This window comes from Colias eurytheme, chromosome 9, assembly GCF_061535395.1.
Source record: "Colias eurytheme isolate Ceu_HAF_F1 chromosome 9, ilColEury1 Martin Lab GWU primary, whole genome shotgun sequence".
NCBI lineage: Eukaryota > Metazoa > Arthropoda > Insecta > Lepidoptera > Pieridae > Colias > Colias eurytheme.
In genome coordinates this window covers 1,159,915-1,177,918 of record NC_142988.1, presented here as the reverse complement: position 1 = coordinate 1,177,918, position 18,004 = coordinate 1,159,915, and the positions used below count along the sequence as shown (strand labels likewise).

Below are 18,004 nucleotides of genomic sequence, written 5' to 3'. Positions count from 1 at the left end.
TCGATTTTATGCAAAAATCAATATCTCTTCTCTCTTTTCAATTCGTAGCTAAAAATATAAAAATATCATGCTCAAAGCTCATGTACAAAATATAACCTGCTAAGAAGTACTTTCTATTATTTCATTAATATTTTTGTAGCATTCAAACGCCGCGTTTCACCCTCTCGCCCATACACCACCTAACAACGGTAACATCCCGCGGTATCTAATCAATCCGATGTGTCCAATCAAACACTCAAGTCGATATTATAATGTGATTGACGTGCGTTGCGTAATTAGGGCACGCTGATACGGGGCGTTTAAGGGCTTTTGAAGTTGAGTGTACGATATTATAATTGTTTACTAAACTAATACGTTTATTATGGGATTATGTTGTTAGAGATTTCTGGAAACATGTTTTATTCGTAATTCTTGGTGTTAAAATCAGAATAAATGGTAAAACAGTGGTTAACCCATTGAGCCCCGAACGGCCCGATCGGTCCACGATACAATAGATTTTCTATTGTGTCTGTGATTCCGGGGCCTGAGTTATATTAGTTGATAAGATACTATTTAGACAATTAACAGGCCCAGTTTAAATTGTCGGCTCTTCTAATAAGGACATATTTCCAATACATGAGATTATGAAAATGATTAAAAATTAAACAAGACACGTATTTTTGTTTATACGAGCACAATACTCTCCATTTCCAGGGTAAGAATGAAGCATGCGGTTCGAGAAACGACAAATGATGGAATTGCTATTCTTAAAAAAAAAATACGCTTTAAAGCTACATTTAGAAAGTACACTAGCCCTTCCTAACTTATTTGAAGTTTGAACAGGAACGTTACAAGTAGTACATTTCTATTTTTAGGTGTAGGTAAACATTTTATCGAAAGGTAATTTTAGAAGCAAATCTATTTCCGTTAATTTCACATATCACTCCCATTAATGTGTAGGTGGATAATTCATAATTATGTTTATCTTTTTTATCATAGACTAGCGGTCCGCCACGGCTTCGCCCGTGGTACATATTTCGCAATAAAAGGTAGCCTATGTTCTTTCTCAGGGTCTAAAGATTATCGGTGCCAAATTTCATCAAAATCGGTCCAGACCTACCTACATACATACAAACCTTTCCTCTTTATAATATTAGTATAGATAATTATCATGTTCCTGTTGTTTCATTGCATAAGAATTAAGAATTTCGTTGTAATTAACAAAGTAAAAGTCGTCGTAAGTCGTTCGATTCTCTTAGAATGTTTATCGAATGATAAATATTTTATTACATGAATCGCGTTTTTTCTATTTGTTGTTATACTTAGACATACATACCTAGATCTTTAACATGTGTAGGTATTTAGAATCTAGATCTTCTTAGCTTTATAAGAAGGGCTATGGTTAAACTTATAAAAATATCTCACAGCTACAACCAATGTCTAACATAATTGTATTCTATCTATTTCAGATGCATCTAATTCATCTCCTGCAAGCAACGGTGGCACTCATCGCTTTATCATGCATCTGCAAGACAGTTTACGGCAAGAAAAGCAAAAAGTACTCATGCCCTATAGGTTTCTCCATCGCGTACACGACGGAGAAAGGGCACCCCATGTGTTACAGGCTCAAAGGACCAGAGAAGTTCACAGATAAATACAAAGACTGTGTAGGAAACTTGTATACGTCCAAGCTATATTTGGACTTGAACTTCACTACACCAAATATAGTATTATGGACAGAGTTCAAATCGTTATACCCTGGTGGTACATTTGTTGACTGGTCCTACACTAAAAGCATGGGAAGTGAGTTGGATTCATCATTCGAAGTGAATATAGATCCAACGATAGACACTGGTGAAGAATTATGTGTCGCTATTAATCCAATAAGTAATTTCACAGCTGTGAAATGTACAGATAGGTATTACAGGTACTGCTTTCTCAAGCCATATCCAGATGAAGATGAAGTTTCTGACACTGGATGTGTCGGTTTAAGAGATGCTGTAAGGTTTTATAGTCCAGAATCTACTTGTCTCACAGTTTTGACTGGTGTCGGTGGGGGGACAGTAAGAGCTACTTGGAAGCAAGCTCAAGATTTGTGTGGGAAAAGAGGAGGATCTCTCCTAAATCGTGGTTGGAGATACTCCAATAACCCAATGTTTCACGAATTAGGTTTTAATAATACATTTCCCTTAGGAATTATAATGAGTTCTGATCTGAGTTCGTTAAAATATGACACGGTTAATGATCATTCAGAGGTAAATTCAATTTTAAATATTTTTTCAGTTTATGACTGTTTTCATTGGATATTGATAATCGAAAATAAAGTTATTGGAATCGTTGATATTATCGTTTATTTATCTATTGTTCATTTGTTAATTTCAGATACCAAGTTCCGAGTGGAATTTTGAGGATAATAGTAACAATTCGGATACTCTGTTTGGAGCTTTACGTGATGATCTCTGGTACCTCGTCAATAGCTCTTATATTTTCTTCGATGTGATTTGTGAACGCAATGTTCCTGTTAAGAATCTTAGCATGGTACTGGATATTGATTTGTAAGTATTTAATTACTTTATCTACAAATGTTTTATTTTTTTACATTATTTTATTGTTTGATTAATCGCTGAAAATTATTATTAACGAACAACCATTTATATACAGATCTGGTCTGTATATACGTAATACATATAAGTAATTGAGAATTATTATTATATAATTATATTGTTATATTTTTAGCGTTCTATTAGCGTAAGTTTCTAATTATAAGATTTTAATTACTAAATTTCACACGTATCAAATAAATTCCTTACTCATTGACGTCATTATCTCACTTCAATCAATCTCAAAAATAAATAAGCGTGCAATTTCAGAGACAATAAGGTCACCCTGACGGTAAATAATTCAATCACCAGCGAAAGAGTATATTGCTATACAGATTCTGTACAACGATATCCAACGAAAGTTGGAAAGCGTAAAAAAGAAGATACAAATACATTTGTTATCAAACCAGAAAGAGATGGCTATTACTGGTGTACTCACGTTGATGTTAGAAATTACCACGTAGCTGAATCAAATAAAAAACTATTTATAAGAGAAAAAGAATCCCTAGACAATGTATACGCAGTACTCTTACGACATTATAGAAAAATCAAACTGGATATAGTGGAAAAACTGACTCGAATCTGGGAAGTTAAACTCAAGGAATATATTTATTTGAGAACGAAGTATGAAAGTGTTTTCGGGGAATTAAATATGAATAAGACTGAAGAGGTGCTGAAGAGTTTCAAGGAATCTAATCCTGGTTTGGACTTAAAGGAGAAAATTGTGGTTCAGAAGTTAAATGTAAAGAGGTTATATTTAGATGCTCAAACTGTGTTACTTCATGTGGAAATAAGTCCGGAATATAAGCCTGTGACTCCTGGCTTTTGGGATGGCATTGAAATTGTGTTTATGAAGCCAGTTTATTATTGTAAAGGATTCGATTCCGTTCCTACTGTGGCATTGGGTGAGTGAACTGATTATGTAAAATATGCAATTGTTATATTAATTTTCAACTAATGTGTGTACATAGTTGCTGGCTTGCTAGTTATCAATAATATAAAAAATTGAATATTCTCACATTATGTATGACGTGTTTTTTTCCTTCTTCATTTAAACTACAATTGTTTGGCACTTTATGGGCCAATTTAATGGTTAAAAAAATTACCTCATAAAATCATATCAGTCGAAAAATTAGACGAATATTTCATAAGCATTTCAATAATTTATTTAGAAGCACATAATTTATGTCATTACAGGCGAATCAGTGACCTCAGCTGGGTGTCGAACCCACACCTGTATAGGGGACTTCAACGAGGGGGTCCAATGGGTCACTAGTGCTACGGATAATTGTACAACTAGAGCGTCTATAGAAGTGGACACTGAAGTACAGTTTAGTACTGAACTGCGCCATTCTTTGCCCACTCCGAAACCTACTAAGGTAGGTTCTTATTAGTCTGGTAGAAAATTTTATATTTTGCAGGATTTTGACACTATTATAAGCTTTAGAACATATAAATCATAGTAATTTCGGGAACTACTTAATCGATTATGAAAATTCTTCGTCTGTTGATAGTTGATAGGTAGATATAGTGCTATAGAGTTATAGACTATATTTTTTTAATCTCCCTTATTATTATACTCGACTGTAAACCTTTTTTTTATAAAAATATCTACCTGATATATGCATAAGTTTAAATTTTAAATTCGTCAGTAAGGTATAGCTCTTATATTTAACTGAAATAACAATTGACTCCCTTGCATCAAATAATAATTGCATTTTCTTGGTATGTTAAGGAATCTATTTAACTTTTCACCATAACATCATCTTCAATAACATCCATACTGGCTACTTGACTGCGAGACGTTCGCAGTCACGTATACAGGGTGTAATCGTTAAGTGTGCACAAGCGATTATTCCATAACTATTGCAGATATCAAAAAACTTTAAACTGATATCGAAAGTACTTAACCTAATGAGTAAAATGGCTATAATAAATTTTTAAAAATAAAACGAGAAATAACCAAAAATGTTACATTAAACGCTCCCATACAATTTATTTCCCATACATTTTGTATTCATAGTAGATTTTCGAAGTGACGTCCTTATTGTGCAATACAATGAGGAGGTCTATTTACAGTTTCTAAATGAACTTCCCTCCAAATTTACGAAGTAATTAAAGCAGAAAACCAAAAAAACAAAAAAAAAGCTAAAATCTTTCATATTAAATGTATAGGTTGATCCAAAAGTAATGATATTCCTGTGCACATAAAAATATAAAATAAATGTTTTATGCTTGCTCATGTAATCACTAAGTTATCACAAAAAAATTATATCTACAGGCCACGTTTCCAAGTACATATTAACATTAATTTTAATGTGAACAGTGCGAGCCAGAATGTTTCCCGACGAAAAGAAGAAACAACGACTCGACATTTAGAGGGTGAATTTCTAAATTTTTAATGAGATCAGGATAATTTTTTGTCACGATTTGTGACCATGGGCGTTACCTGGGTTCACCATGTTTATGCTGAAACCAAGAAACAATCAATGGCCTGGATGCGAGCTTCCAAAGTGACGGTGAAGATTTTCAAAGTGAAAATTAGTGGGATAGATTAAAGCCGTAGTTTTTTGGGACGCTGAAGAAATGTGGAATATTTTAAGAAGGTAGCCACTACTACACAGGGCTCTTACTACACAGACCAAATTAAAAGATTGCGGGTAGGTTAGTAAGAAAAAGAGACATGGCAAACTTCGGTCTTGAATGTTGGTTCACCAAGACAACGCACCAGATCACAAAGCGTCAGTTGCGATGGCTGACAATCAAAAATCGGCATTGAAAATGCTTGAACACCCACCCTGTTTGTAAGATCTAGCTCCTAGTTAATTCTATCTCTTACCTCGGCACAAGAAACACCGTCGATATAAGAAATTTTAAGACGACAGCGAAGTGATGGCCGATTTTGATGGGTTTTTGTAGATGAAGTCAAAGTTTTTTTTTTCTAAGTTAAGGAAAAAAAAATATCGAAGTATTATCTAGTTAGAAGACTATCTAGAGAAATACATAATTATTTTAACTGTAATGACCTTGTTTAATATTGATTATCATTACTTTTGGATCAACCCATGTACATGGGATATTCATATCTCATACTAAATGTATGGGAGGGCTTAAAGTTAATTTTTTAGATATTTCTCGTATTATTTTTAAAAATTTATTATGGCCATTTTACTCATTAGGTTAAGTACTTTCGATATCAGTTTAAAGTTTTTTGATATCTGTAATAGTTACTGAATAATCGCCTGTGCACACTTAACGATTACACCCTGTATATATTTAGTTCAATAAGTGTTTGTTGATATATTGTTTTCAACAATATGAGTAATTATAATTTTTATCGATTTTCCATCTGCATTTAAAATGTTTAATACGGATTTAAAGTCAATTCACAATAGACATTAAAAAAAACAGAACTCGTAGATCAAGTAGCCAACCAATTCCACTAATTCTAGGGTCCAGAACCTAATTCCTCATCATCAGAATCGAATGAAGACAATTCTGACGTAAGCACACCCACATCAGATATAACAAGTACTATCCCTCCTGAAGACGTTGTTACTGTAACTTCGACTCCATTAGACGTTTTAACTGTAACTTCCACGCCAGATGAAGTTATAACTGTAACTTCGACTCCAGAAGAAATTATTACTGGAACACCTTTTATACCAACTACTATTACTACTACTACTACGACTACTACTACTACTACTCCAAAGCCGGTAAGTAAAGGTCTACGTGGAAAAGAAAAAAAGTACATTAAATTGGCTTGTGAAGTTGTTAATACCTTTCCAGTAATTCTACAAACATAAGTTAAAAAATACTAAGAAAGTTATTTTGAGTTGTCGATACACTCAGTAAATTATTTGGTAGATCATTGGCAAAGTTAATGCCTTCATCATCATCAAACTATAATACTAATTTTCTAGCGCTTTTCCATTTTAAAACTGCTAAAAGTATGGATGCTTAATCCATACTTTTATACCATAATTTTCTACTAAATATCTATTAATTTATTTTAATTTCTTTAAAAAAATCATGCCATAATTGAAAAAAAAAAAAATAACTTGTAATACCAATACTTTTTCAGCCAAAGCAAGTACTAGAGCAAGTGATGCAGGATCTCGATAATTTGATCAACAATGAGTCGGTTCCAATATTTGTGAATGATATTGACGATATTTTTAATCAGGTAATATAACATTCTAATTTTTATTATTTTTCATAGGAATAAAATAGATTGAATTGAGATTTCTACATGTTTAAATTACATTATTTCAAGCAATTGGCGAAATAATTAACGTTGTAGTATTGATTACTACTTTATTTCAGGATTATTTTTTATCTTATTATGTTTTTACTCTTTCTCTATTTCTTATTTATTTCTACATTCCAGGTAGACCATCTTCTTGAAGATTCCGATAATCTAGAAATTCCCGGCCAATTTTTACACCTTTTAGATCGACTAGGTTCTAGTATACAATTAAATGGGTCTAAAGTAGTGTCCGCAGTTAGAAGTAATATTGCTCTAGTAATGGCTAATGCTGAACCAGACAATCCTGTCAGGGGTATTAGAATAGCTACAAGACAGGATGACAGTTTCAGTGAAAGTGCCTTTGAAGTTTTTAATGGTATGCAGACTTCACTTAGATTTGTGTAAACTAGTTTAGTTAGAAATGTAAGAAGTAGGTAATTATAGTTATTTAAGGCATAGCTAGGTTTAAAAAGCAATAGAAAGAAAAATTACTAATTGACTATCTCCAGCAGCAATAATTAATAAGATGAATATGGATGACTATCTGTCAATAAAATAACCCCTAACTCATAAAAATTGAATTCATTCAAACTTAAAATGTCCTAATTAGCTGTAAGAACCTTTCAAAAAAGCACAGAACTCTGATTACAAGCTGATTACATATTGATTTTTCTTGGGTTTTTCTTATTAAAATCCTTCCTGTCTTGATTGGTTCATTAATTTTTTCTGGGTTCATAAATATGATAAATACGCATGTGTTCTCCATATTTCTGTAGACGTGAATTTTTATAGTAGGTGAGCATAATAAATTTTTTTTGATAGTTGTCGCTAAACACTTATCAACTCAAATTCCAGCGGCTCCCAACACCACATCTCTCCAATCAGACGAAAGCGAAGCGGTGGTAGTACTCCCAGGTTCCATATCTGATACCATGAGACGGGTCAGTTTCGTGGTGTTCAGGAACGACAGAGCCTTCCAGGATGCTAACATGCACCATGTTAATAGCAGGGTACTGAGCATTAAAGTCGAGAATTTGACCACGTTTGAAAATGGGGAGGTAAGTAAATTGTTTTGTACAATACCCTAATAATAATGTGTTATTGGTGGAATATTTAGAATTTTTGAAGAAATATTGTGTAGAATTTTATTGTTCTGAAACAGCAGATCGGTAAAGTAAATTTCAAATAGAAATAAAGGGTCTTTCATTTAGCACGAGTCGATGTTTTCGGCCTGTAGTGGCCACCTCCTGTGAGTGACATCTATCAAAAATATGATCAGTCAATTATGCCATTTTACTATGCCAAGTTACAAAAAAAAACATACACAAACAGGTACAAATGATAAAAGGGAGAGTGAGAATGAGAGTGAGAGGGAGAGTGAGAGGGAGAGTGAGAGGGAGAGTGAGAGGGAGAGTGAGAGGGGGAGTGAGAGTGAGAGGGAGTGTGAGAGGGAGAGTGAGAGGGATAGTGAGAGGGAGATGGAGAGGGAGAGTGATAGTGAGGGAGAGTGCGAGGGAGAGCGAGAGGGAGAGTGAGAGGGAGAGTGAGAGGGAGAGTGAGAGGGAGAGTGAGAGGGAGAGTGAGAGGGAGAGTGAGAGGGAGAGTGAGAGTGAGAGGGAGTGTGAGAGGGAGAGGGAGAGTGAGAGGGATAGTGAGAGGGAGATGGAGAGGGAGTGTGAGAGGGAGATGGAGAGGGAGTGTGAGAGGGTGAGGGAGAGGGAGAGTGGGAGGGAGAGGGAGAGTGGTAGTTAGGGAGAGTGCGAGGGAGATCGAGAGGGAGAGTGAGAGGGAGAGGGAGAGTGAGAGGGAGAGTGAGAGTGAGAGGGAGAGTGAGTGGGAGAGGGAGAGTGAGAGGGAGTTTGAGAGGGAGAGGGATAGTGAGAGGGAGAGGGAGAGGGAGAGTGAGAGTGAGAGTGAGAGTGAGAGTGAGAGTGAGAGTGAGAGGGAGAGTGAGAGTGAGAGGGAGTGTGAGAGGGAGAGTGAGAGGGAGAGTGAGAGGGAGAGTGAGAGGGAGAGTGAGAGGGAGAGTGAGAGGGAGAGTGAGAGTGAGAGGCAGAGTGAGAGGGAGAGGGAGAGGGAGAGTGAGAGGGAGAGGGAGAGTGAGAGGGAGAGTGAGAGTGAGAGTGAGAGTGAGAGTGAGAGTGAGAGTGAGAGGGAGTGTGAGAGGGAGATGGAGAGGGATAGTGAGAGGGAGAGGGAGAGTGAGAGTGAGAGTGAAAGGGAGAGGGAATGTGAGAGGGAGATGGAGAGTGAGAGGGATAGTGAGAGTGAGAGGGAGAGTGAGAGTAAGAGGGAGAGTGAGAATGAGGATGAGAATGAAAATTAAAATTTCTAGTTTTTTGATAAAAAATAAAACAATGTTTACATGGAAATGATTAATTTATTTTCAAATTTATTTTGCAGGTAATCGACATCCACCTTAGTCCGCTATCAGCGAACATAACTCGAAACCAGAGTCGAACCTGCGGCTACTGGCAGTTCCTCGACGATGGGACCGGCTTCTGGTCCCAAGAGGGTTGTACCTTCATCCGATCCAAAACCGGACAGTTAGACACTTGTAGATGCACGCATTTAACACATTTCGCAGAAATTCTCGTCCCTAGAGCAGTTTTCCCTGAACATCATGAAAATGTATTGGAAATTTTAACTGTAGTTGGCTGTTGTTTGTCGTTATTTGGTTTAGCTTTAGTTGGAGTCACGGCCATCTTGTTCAGGTCTTGGAGAAGAGATTTCAGCAACAAAATCTGGCTCCAACTCTGTATTGCTATTTTTCTTGTAGCCTTAACATTCCTCATTGTTGTTTTCGCTCATTTTGCGGTTTATAACGTGCCTTGTATGCTCATTGGAATCGTCTTGCATTATTCTGTTCTAGCATCGTTCTGTTGGATGCTGGTCGCAGCTGTTTTATCTTACCGTCGCTTGGTTCTAGTGTTTACAAGAGATGCTTCACATAAGCTTCTACGAGCTTCTGCCTTTTCTTGGGGTATTCCGCTTGCCATAGTTGGTATTCTTCTTTCAGTCGCCCCGAACTCTTACGCGGGGCGCTTCGAAGAGAAGACTCCTAGTGGCTCCTTCTGCTATCCTTCTGGCATCGGTCTGTGGGTTTCCGTCTTCGCCCCGATCGGTCTTGTGATTCTAGTGAACTGGACGCTATTTTTCTTAATAGTCCGTTCCGTGTTTGCGTCTAGAAGGATCCAGAGGCACGGCGATTCCAATGAAGCGTTGCGTTGTGCGTCCGTCAGTTGTTTGTTAGTATTTCTATTCGGGTTGCCCTGGATTTTCGGGCTTTTCGCTGCCAATTTAGTCGCAGCGTATCTGTTCACGCTGACCGCATCGTATCAAGGGTTCATTCTATTCCTGTTTTTCGTGGTAGGGAATAAGAAGACTCGTGATTTGTGGTTGAATAAGCTAAAGATAAAGCAGACGAGGAAAGTGCCTGTGACGTCATCGACGTACTCCAACCGGAGCACGGCTTGGAGACCCAACACGAGCACTGTGGAGACTAAAGTGTCTAAGCCCAAATCTTTGTCTACGCCTGATGACTCAAGGTTCTCTTGACGAAGGTCTCAAATACCGCCCAAAAAGGGCTGGTACCTGAGCAGCTATGATTCCTTCCAAATATAGTATTATTCTTGCCTGCTTGGTTTAGTTAGGTCTCTATCTAGTCTTTTTTACTATAGTGCTCGATGTCATCGGGTCTGAAGTCTTTAGGGTATACCTCTAGAATAACCGGCATTTACTGTTCAACCCATTAGGACTTAGATTGTAGTGTTCATGGCCTAGTATGGTGTATAAATTATTGTATTTATTTTATAGCTTTAAGTGAATACATTATTGTCTATTCCTATTTTAGTGTTATTATTATTTAGATTTAGATAATATTTATAATGTAATCGTGATACGTATGAAAGTAAGCTGAATTTTTACCGGATATGTATATTATAAAACAAAAAATTGGCTTGTGTAAATTATGTGCATCATATTGTCAATGTTAAAGTACCTTATAAAAGGACTTGCACTGTATCAAATACGATAGACACTGTTGAAAATTTAAAGTTTAATGCACAATAACCTAGCTCATTCACAGCTCAGTATTTATGACTCGAAAAATATTTAGATCTGTTAACAAGTCTTTGGCGAAGACCCTCTATTGGTTGGGGCTTTAAACAAAGAGAAAGAAGACTACACCTAAAGAACAGTATTTTTTCATGCGTAGTGTATGTTGGATGTTCAAAGCGTAAATTAGAAGAGAAAAATTTTCTTATCATCAAAGAAGTGTATCATTAAAATCACAGATGGCGCTTATAGCAAGTTATTTTGTAATCAATATTATGTTTTATAAGAATAAAGATACTAGCAGTCCGCCCCGGCTTCGCCCGTGGTACATATTTACGTTTTCTCTACATAAGAACCATTCTCGTACTTCAAGGAATATAATAAAAAAAGAATTATCGAAATCGGTCCACCTGTTCACGCGTGATGCCGTGACCAAGGAAAACTGATTTCATTTTTATATAATATTATGTATGTATTTACAAAGCGTAATTCCCACATGTAAATGTGTTTATTTATTTTTAGAGGCTTTAAATTATTATAAATTTATATTAAAACAATTCGATAAAATAAGTCGAATCCTTTATTGGTTGTAAGACTATAAAAGTTTAGGTAAACTATTCATTAAGAAAAATTATGACGATATTATATGCTTGTGATCTTAATTCGCAATACCTTTTTTTATTAGTCAAGATCTCGAAAGATCAGCTTCAAAATATAAAGCTTTTTATAGACACAGAGTTTCAAAATATTTAAAAGAACTAAATACAATATACAGAACAATTTAACTCAATTCCAGAAAAGTGACAAATGATTAATGATTAAAATTTATTATGAGTATAATGTAAATTGTATAATTTATTTAAAAATTTTGTAACAACAACACATTTAATTCAATGTAATTAAATGAGGAATGAGACAATTGAGAAGTATAACTTATTGTAAAATATTTATTTTAACTATTGTTATGAAAAAATAAATAAATTCTGAATAAACAAGTAAGAATGCATTTTATTATTTACCTACCTATATCTGAAAGTTTAACTTTCAAAACATGTCAATGAAAATTAATTACCTAATTGAATCATCATTTTTTTCTATAGATCGTGATATTTTACTTCATAAGTAGCAGAAAATTGTGGCTCTATGTAAATATTTTTATCCTCATTTTTTTACTAACTTTCCACCTGCTGCTTCGCCCGCGCAGTCAAAGAAAAACCCGCATAGTTCCCGTTCCCGTAGGATTTCCGGGATAGAACCTATGTCCCGGGGAAAAAAGTAGCTCTATACCAAATTTCATGCAAATTGGTTCAGTAATTAAGGCGTGATTGAGTAACAGACAGACAGTTACTTTCGCATTTATAATATTAGTATGGATGACTATAAGGGCCTTAATAAAACAACAATTCAGTTCATACTTTATTTATTTCATTATAATTTAATTATTCAGAATTCAATACAATACACAATGATGAAAGCAATTTAAAAGATAAATAACGGAACGGTTGCATATAGAATTAAATAGTAAAGAGAATTGTGCTCGTTTCTCAAACAGAAGCAGCTAATCGGACCAGGATGTCCACAAAGATAAGTCTGGAGCATGTAGACCAATTGTGTTCCACGTTGGGACGTCAAGGAAGTTGCAATAAAGTTCTAATTGTTTTTAAGCTTTAATTAAAAACTAGCTTTCCGTCCGCGCTTCATGGTCGGCAAAGGCATAGTTCCCGTTCCTGTAGGGTTTCAGAGATAAAAATATCTATCCTATGCTTTTTCTCGAGTCTGATCAAAATCTCCACAAAATCTAACTCAAATCGGTTAGTGGCTTAGGGATGAAGAAGACAGATAGACAGTTTCTTTCGCATTTATAATATTATTAAACAAAAAACTGTTGCCACAGTTACTTTATCTGTTTACGTGTATTATTTATATCTGATTTATCACTGAAGAACAATAATAATTCATTTCTATTATACATAGCTTTCCCATTTTATATCACACTATGTGGCTCAAATCGATAACTTCGCATCTCGTTTATTCTAGCAAATATTATAAAACCTTCATCACAAAAATAGATCGTTGCTAAGCAACGCCCTATTGACAAGCACGCTTCACTACCACATTGTTTACTTGGCTGCCACATTATATCCAGGCACTTATCCGCTCCGAGGCTAAGGGAACACACGTAAAATGTTCTGGGGAATAAGCCCTGCCTTAGATCTGCAAGAGGAATACATAAGATATGGCGATGAAAATGCCTATGAACTCAACTTTCTTGTCATCGGAGGCTGCGATGCAAGACATCTCATCAAAACCTTGGCTCAAGCTTATCGCCACAAACGGCGATACATGAATTTATTTGTGGTCGACGGCTGTCCTGAACTCATCGCTCGTCAAGTACTATTGCTATCCTTAGCATTGGAGAGGACCACGCGGTGTGGTTTACTAGAAAAGACAAGGCGATTTCTGGAAGTGTATGGAAACCTCCTACTTCGACCGTCAACTTCACGGTATTTAAATGCAAAAGCTCGTCAACTCGTAGCTATGATTACCAACCCAGAATACATGAGCTGTCTCTTACCGTGCGTCTCGGTGGATCAGACAAAATATAGAGAACGGGATTACATAGAAAATCTCTTCAATTTTTGGACGACAGGCAACACGAATCAATTTAATGCCTGTGAGCTGTGGGAACATCGCATCCGTCACAGTCTTGGAGTCAGATACGATAACAGGGCTGGAGTATTTGACTGGGATTATCACATGCGTATGAAAGAAGTGGCTAGTCAGATTTGTTTCCAAGAATATAAACATTTTAGAGAGCACGGTGTTGCTTTTACATGGTTGGAGACAGAGGTTTGTCGCCCAAATGTTAGCTTCTCTGCTGGAGTTTACAAATGTGGAGATCGATATTTGCACCGTGGATATCTTGGTGATTTGGTGACATCGCCATATATCGCATATGGATTGGACTGCGAAGATAAAGACATGTTGAAGTCTAGTCATGGCGTTAACTATAAGCGGGCTACAGACATTTCGGAGCGGAATGTCATGCGTTTGCTTTATGAATTGGAGAATCGTCAGCCATTCGATGTTAACAAGTATAGTTTGGATACTCAGAACTTAGGAATGGTGACATTGAGCCAGCTGGATGCGAAGATTTCTGATATCGTCCCTGAAGCTCCGTTGATTTTGCACGAAGATAGAGAGACGTATATCGAAGTGGATTATGGAAAAGTGCATTTTCTGTCTTTGTCTGCATTGGAACATTATCCTCATAAGCCACATTTTCAAGGACTTTTCCATGGTGTTTTTGTGGGTCATAATATGCTGTCGCGATTGAAGCCAAGTGTTTGGTCGATGGCCCGTGATGATGCTATTGTTTTAATGGAAACTCGGAAGTATATGGTTGAATTTAAGAGAGAAGATGTGAAATCATATGGTGAGATTATACAGCAGGCAGCTACGACTGCGCAGTGTGATAAAATTTCTGCGTTCAGTCCAGAAAAGGATGATTTTGCGAAATTTCTTATAAGGAGAAAGAGTGAGAGTACCGATATATCTATGTGAATTATTATTATTGAATATAATGTAATGATTATAAATACATTGGTGTTTTATTTTATATCCTAATGCAATAAATTAAATGAGTTATATAAAGAGCAGTTTATAAGTAATGCAGTAAATTGATCATTTTTAGTCACCGGGGGTCGAACCCAGAATATTTTGGTTGTTTCACATACACAAGCCCTTCTATGAAATCATACATAAGCCCTTCTATGAAATCGTCTTAAAAAATATTCTAAAATTGTATATTCTAAATTACTGCACGTGTTAATTTTTTGATACTCTACTCACATAGAAGATACGTTTAATACGTGTAAAAAAGGGTGTGGGTGAAACACTTTTGCAGTTCTCGAACACATCACAATATTTTGGATAGGGATAAATAATACAATCAAAAAAATTTGTATTCATCTATTTTGGTTGTTAATAATATGTTACATTCATTTAGTAAATAATATAGCAAATATATTTACAAGGACAAAATAAAACGGAAAATTATAACGTTTCAACGTTTTTCGTTTAAAATTCGTATTTTTATAATACATAATATCACTTATTAATAATTTTCACATTATGATTTAGTTTATTCAGTAGTGATGTGTATTTGCGAATTAACGTAATGCTTTATAACTTATATATTCGTAAAATAATAATAAATTGAGATAAAAATGAAATACTTATTAAAACTTATATTCGTATGTAATCTAACAACAAATACATTTAAATTGTAAGGCATAAGATTTCATTACAACTTCAGATAACTTTCACATTAAATTTAATATTTCGTGTAAAAAAATCCCGATTCCTTCATTGCAGTGTATATTGTAAATTGTAATGTATAGCGTATCGGATTTTCCTAATCTACTGAAAAATATTATATTCAGGTGCACCATTAACTGATCAATGTTTTAACTAATACGGTACTTAAATAAACTTTATCCTTAATGTAAAATACTTCTATTGAGCGAAATCGTCTAAAAATAATCTCACTACACGTACACGTATTTAAAACTGAACCACAACCAAAATTATTGCGCGCTGGACAATAATGTGCGATATTCTAGTTGTAATCACTAGATGTCGCTAATTCATAATTTGTGCTCGACTAATGCAGTTTCAAAAGATTTATCCCCTTAGTATTCGTATGACCGTTCTAATGTTATTCGATCTTCACTATATGGTTTAACGGGTTTATAATAACGTCATAAGACCTACATTTAATTCTCTAGTTATTCCTTCCAATTGCATAACAAGATCTCTTTTCTTTATAATCTGTAGTGTTGTGTTCACATTTCTTTTGCCATTCAAGTGTAAAATGCTACGTACTCTAACCATACGTACTGTAACTGTACGTACTCTAACCAGCTGTATAAGGTATATCGATCGAAATGAAGCATTACGCTAATTCGCAACAGTTCAGAGCACTACCGTGAGCAATGGCGGTATTTGGCGTCCGCAAATTGACGTATTAGGCCCGCGCGACACGCGAGTGCGGTCGATTTGACACATTGACTCGTCTATTACAATATAAATATTTGTATACAAAACCGTAGGTTCACAATTAACCGCTGTTAAACTAAACCGTTACAACTCACTGCTTTCACGTGATTGGCAAAAACATATCTCATTTTGCACACCAAAAACAACGGATATTTAATTCTATACGACTTCTTAATTAAACATTTTGATTTGCAAAGAATGAACGTTATTTTTGCCAATACATCATATTTATACAAAACAACACCATACATACTGATACAATTTATCGACAGCTTATATTCCAATTTCACGTCTTATGTCTATTGTTGCAGTTCAGGCGCATTTACAAAATCAATTCCAAGTGTCGCGAATTCAATAAACGTAATCACGATACACCTAATCTACTCAATGACTAAACTCTCTTGTTGAATGTGAATCATGCGTTTTTGTATTTCAATCGATTTAATACATAAACGTTAACATCGCTGTCAACGTGGGTAAGTACCTATGTTGGGCCAATGTTAACTTACAATACACGTTTCTATTATATTTAAATAATTTATGTATACATCACCGAAAAAACAACGTACATTTAAAACAACAGTGGTTCATAACCGAAAATCGATTCTCACAATAACAAGACGCAGGCAATTGAGCATCTCACCGAAGTTATTCTTATTTTTCGTCTACAAATAATTAATCGATACTTATCTATAACCTCACTGTCACTGGCAGTGTTGTGGAGTTAAGGCATACCAACAGATTCTATGATAAGAAGTGTTCTCGGTACTTAACTTCGTAAAAAACTCCCGTACCCATACAATGCACACATGTCGCAGGTCTCGACCGCACGCGCGATTGTTTCCACGACTCGCGCACGCGACGCCGACTGGACGCGCCCCGCCCTCGGCCCACCGCACTGCACGGCGCTATACCGACCGGGATACTACACCCGCGTAGTGAGCCTTGCGCTACACTACAAAGTAACAACTAGAAACCCACAACCGACGATCTGTATTCACCCGGTTATTTGTTCGCGTTCCCCTCGACGTAACATCGAGCCATCCCCGTTTAATTCTACAAATAATAAAGCGGTCTAGTATCCCCCGTCAGTCTCGCACCGGAGCGAGCGCCGCACCCAGTCACAGAGTATTGCATTTATGACTACCCTGTACTTTAATATTTTACTATGACTTATACATTATAACCATTATCTATAAGATTAATTACTTAAAACGAGACCAACAGGCCGAACGTCGTTTGTATATTTAACGAAGTACGACGGCGTAGCTGTTTTGCGACTGCGATTGATGTGTGGGATCTCTCACTTGAGACGCAGCGAAATGTCTAGATGTCACATCAAATTTACTTTCACACTTATTTTTTCGAAGAGACATTTCAACGCTGCAATTAATGTTGCGCTTTCGATGGCGCACGACGATGATCTAAACTCTACCTTTGATCACATACGGAACATGAACAGTGCACTAGATAATAAGATTCTAGGACAATTTATAAATGTATACCTTAAATCTATGAACGGAAGCAAAACAGCTACACGCCCGTTAACACATTCCCATCCATACTGGAGATAACCGAACTGTTGTTGTCTATTTATTGATTTTAATTTTAATTTATCTACTAGTTACAACGTGGCATCGCCACCTAACCTAGCGTAAACGCGAATGAAACGATAACGTCCTAAATTGTCACAATAAATTAAAACAGAAAAACGATAACACTTAGCGCCACCGCTCACGATGCGACGCGACTCATTTGATACCATAGACTACAATCGAACTATAATTTCTTTGGTATTATTTGATTTTTGTTTTATACCTAAACTACTCTATTTCGCATCACTAAATAAAAAAAAAAACGCACGGAGCTTCACCGCATCGTCAGGAGTGACACTTTAACATCGTTCGATAAGTTCGGTTAAATTCGTGTTAAATTTAATACAATTATAATACATATACATGTACAATATACGTTCTGATAAAATCCGAAATAACTTTTATTCACATTAACGTAACCTATTTAGAACATGTGTACGCATAGATACTAGATACAAAAT

General features: G+C 35.8%; 2 protein-coding genes across 2 annotated transcripts in view; both read left to right on the top strand.

Annotated features, from left to right (window-relative positions):
- The window catches only part of LOC149905552 (uncharacterized), a 38,998-nt gene extending 28,450 nt beyond the window's left edge, over window positions 1–10,548 (top strand). The window contains exons 3-11 of the mRNA XM_090105479.1: window positions 1,449–2,234; window positions 2,362–2,534; window positions 2,850–3,484; window positions 3,777–3,958; window positions 6,032–6,298; window positions 6,667–6,768; window positions 6,973–7,207; window positions 7,687–7,889; window positions 9,235–10,548. Of these exons, the coding sequence (XP_089961605.1) occupies window positions 1,449–2,234; window positions 2,362–2,534; window positions 2,850–3,484; window positions 3,777–3,958; window positions 6,032–6,298; window positions 6,667–6,768; window positions 6,973–7,207; window positions 7,687–7,889; window positions 9,235–10,389 (3,738 nt within the window). The 3' untranslated portion in view covers window positions 10,390–10,548. The remainder of the gene's footprint in view (window positions 1–1,448; window positions 2,235–2,361; window positions 2,535–2,849; window positions 3,485–3,776; window positions 3,959–6,031; window positions 6,299–6,666; window positions 6,769–6,972; window positions 7,208–7,686; window positions 7,890–9,234) is intronic.
- A 2,354-nt stretch (window positions 10,549–12,902) lies between these two features.
- Window positions 12,903–14,451, top strand: Dnaaf3 (Dynein axonemal assembly factor 3). The gene has a single exon (XM_090105906.1). It carries the CDS (start codon window positions 13,072–13,074, stop codon window positions 14,449–14,451), a length of 1,380 nt encoding a protein of 459 aa, XP_089962032.1. The 5' UTR covers window positions 12,903–13,071.
- The last annotated feature ends 3,553 nt before the right edge of the window (window positions 14,452–18,004 follow it).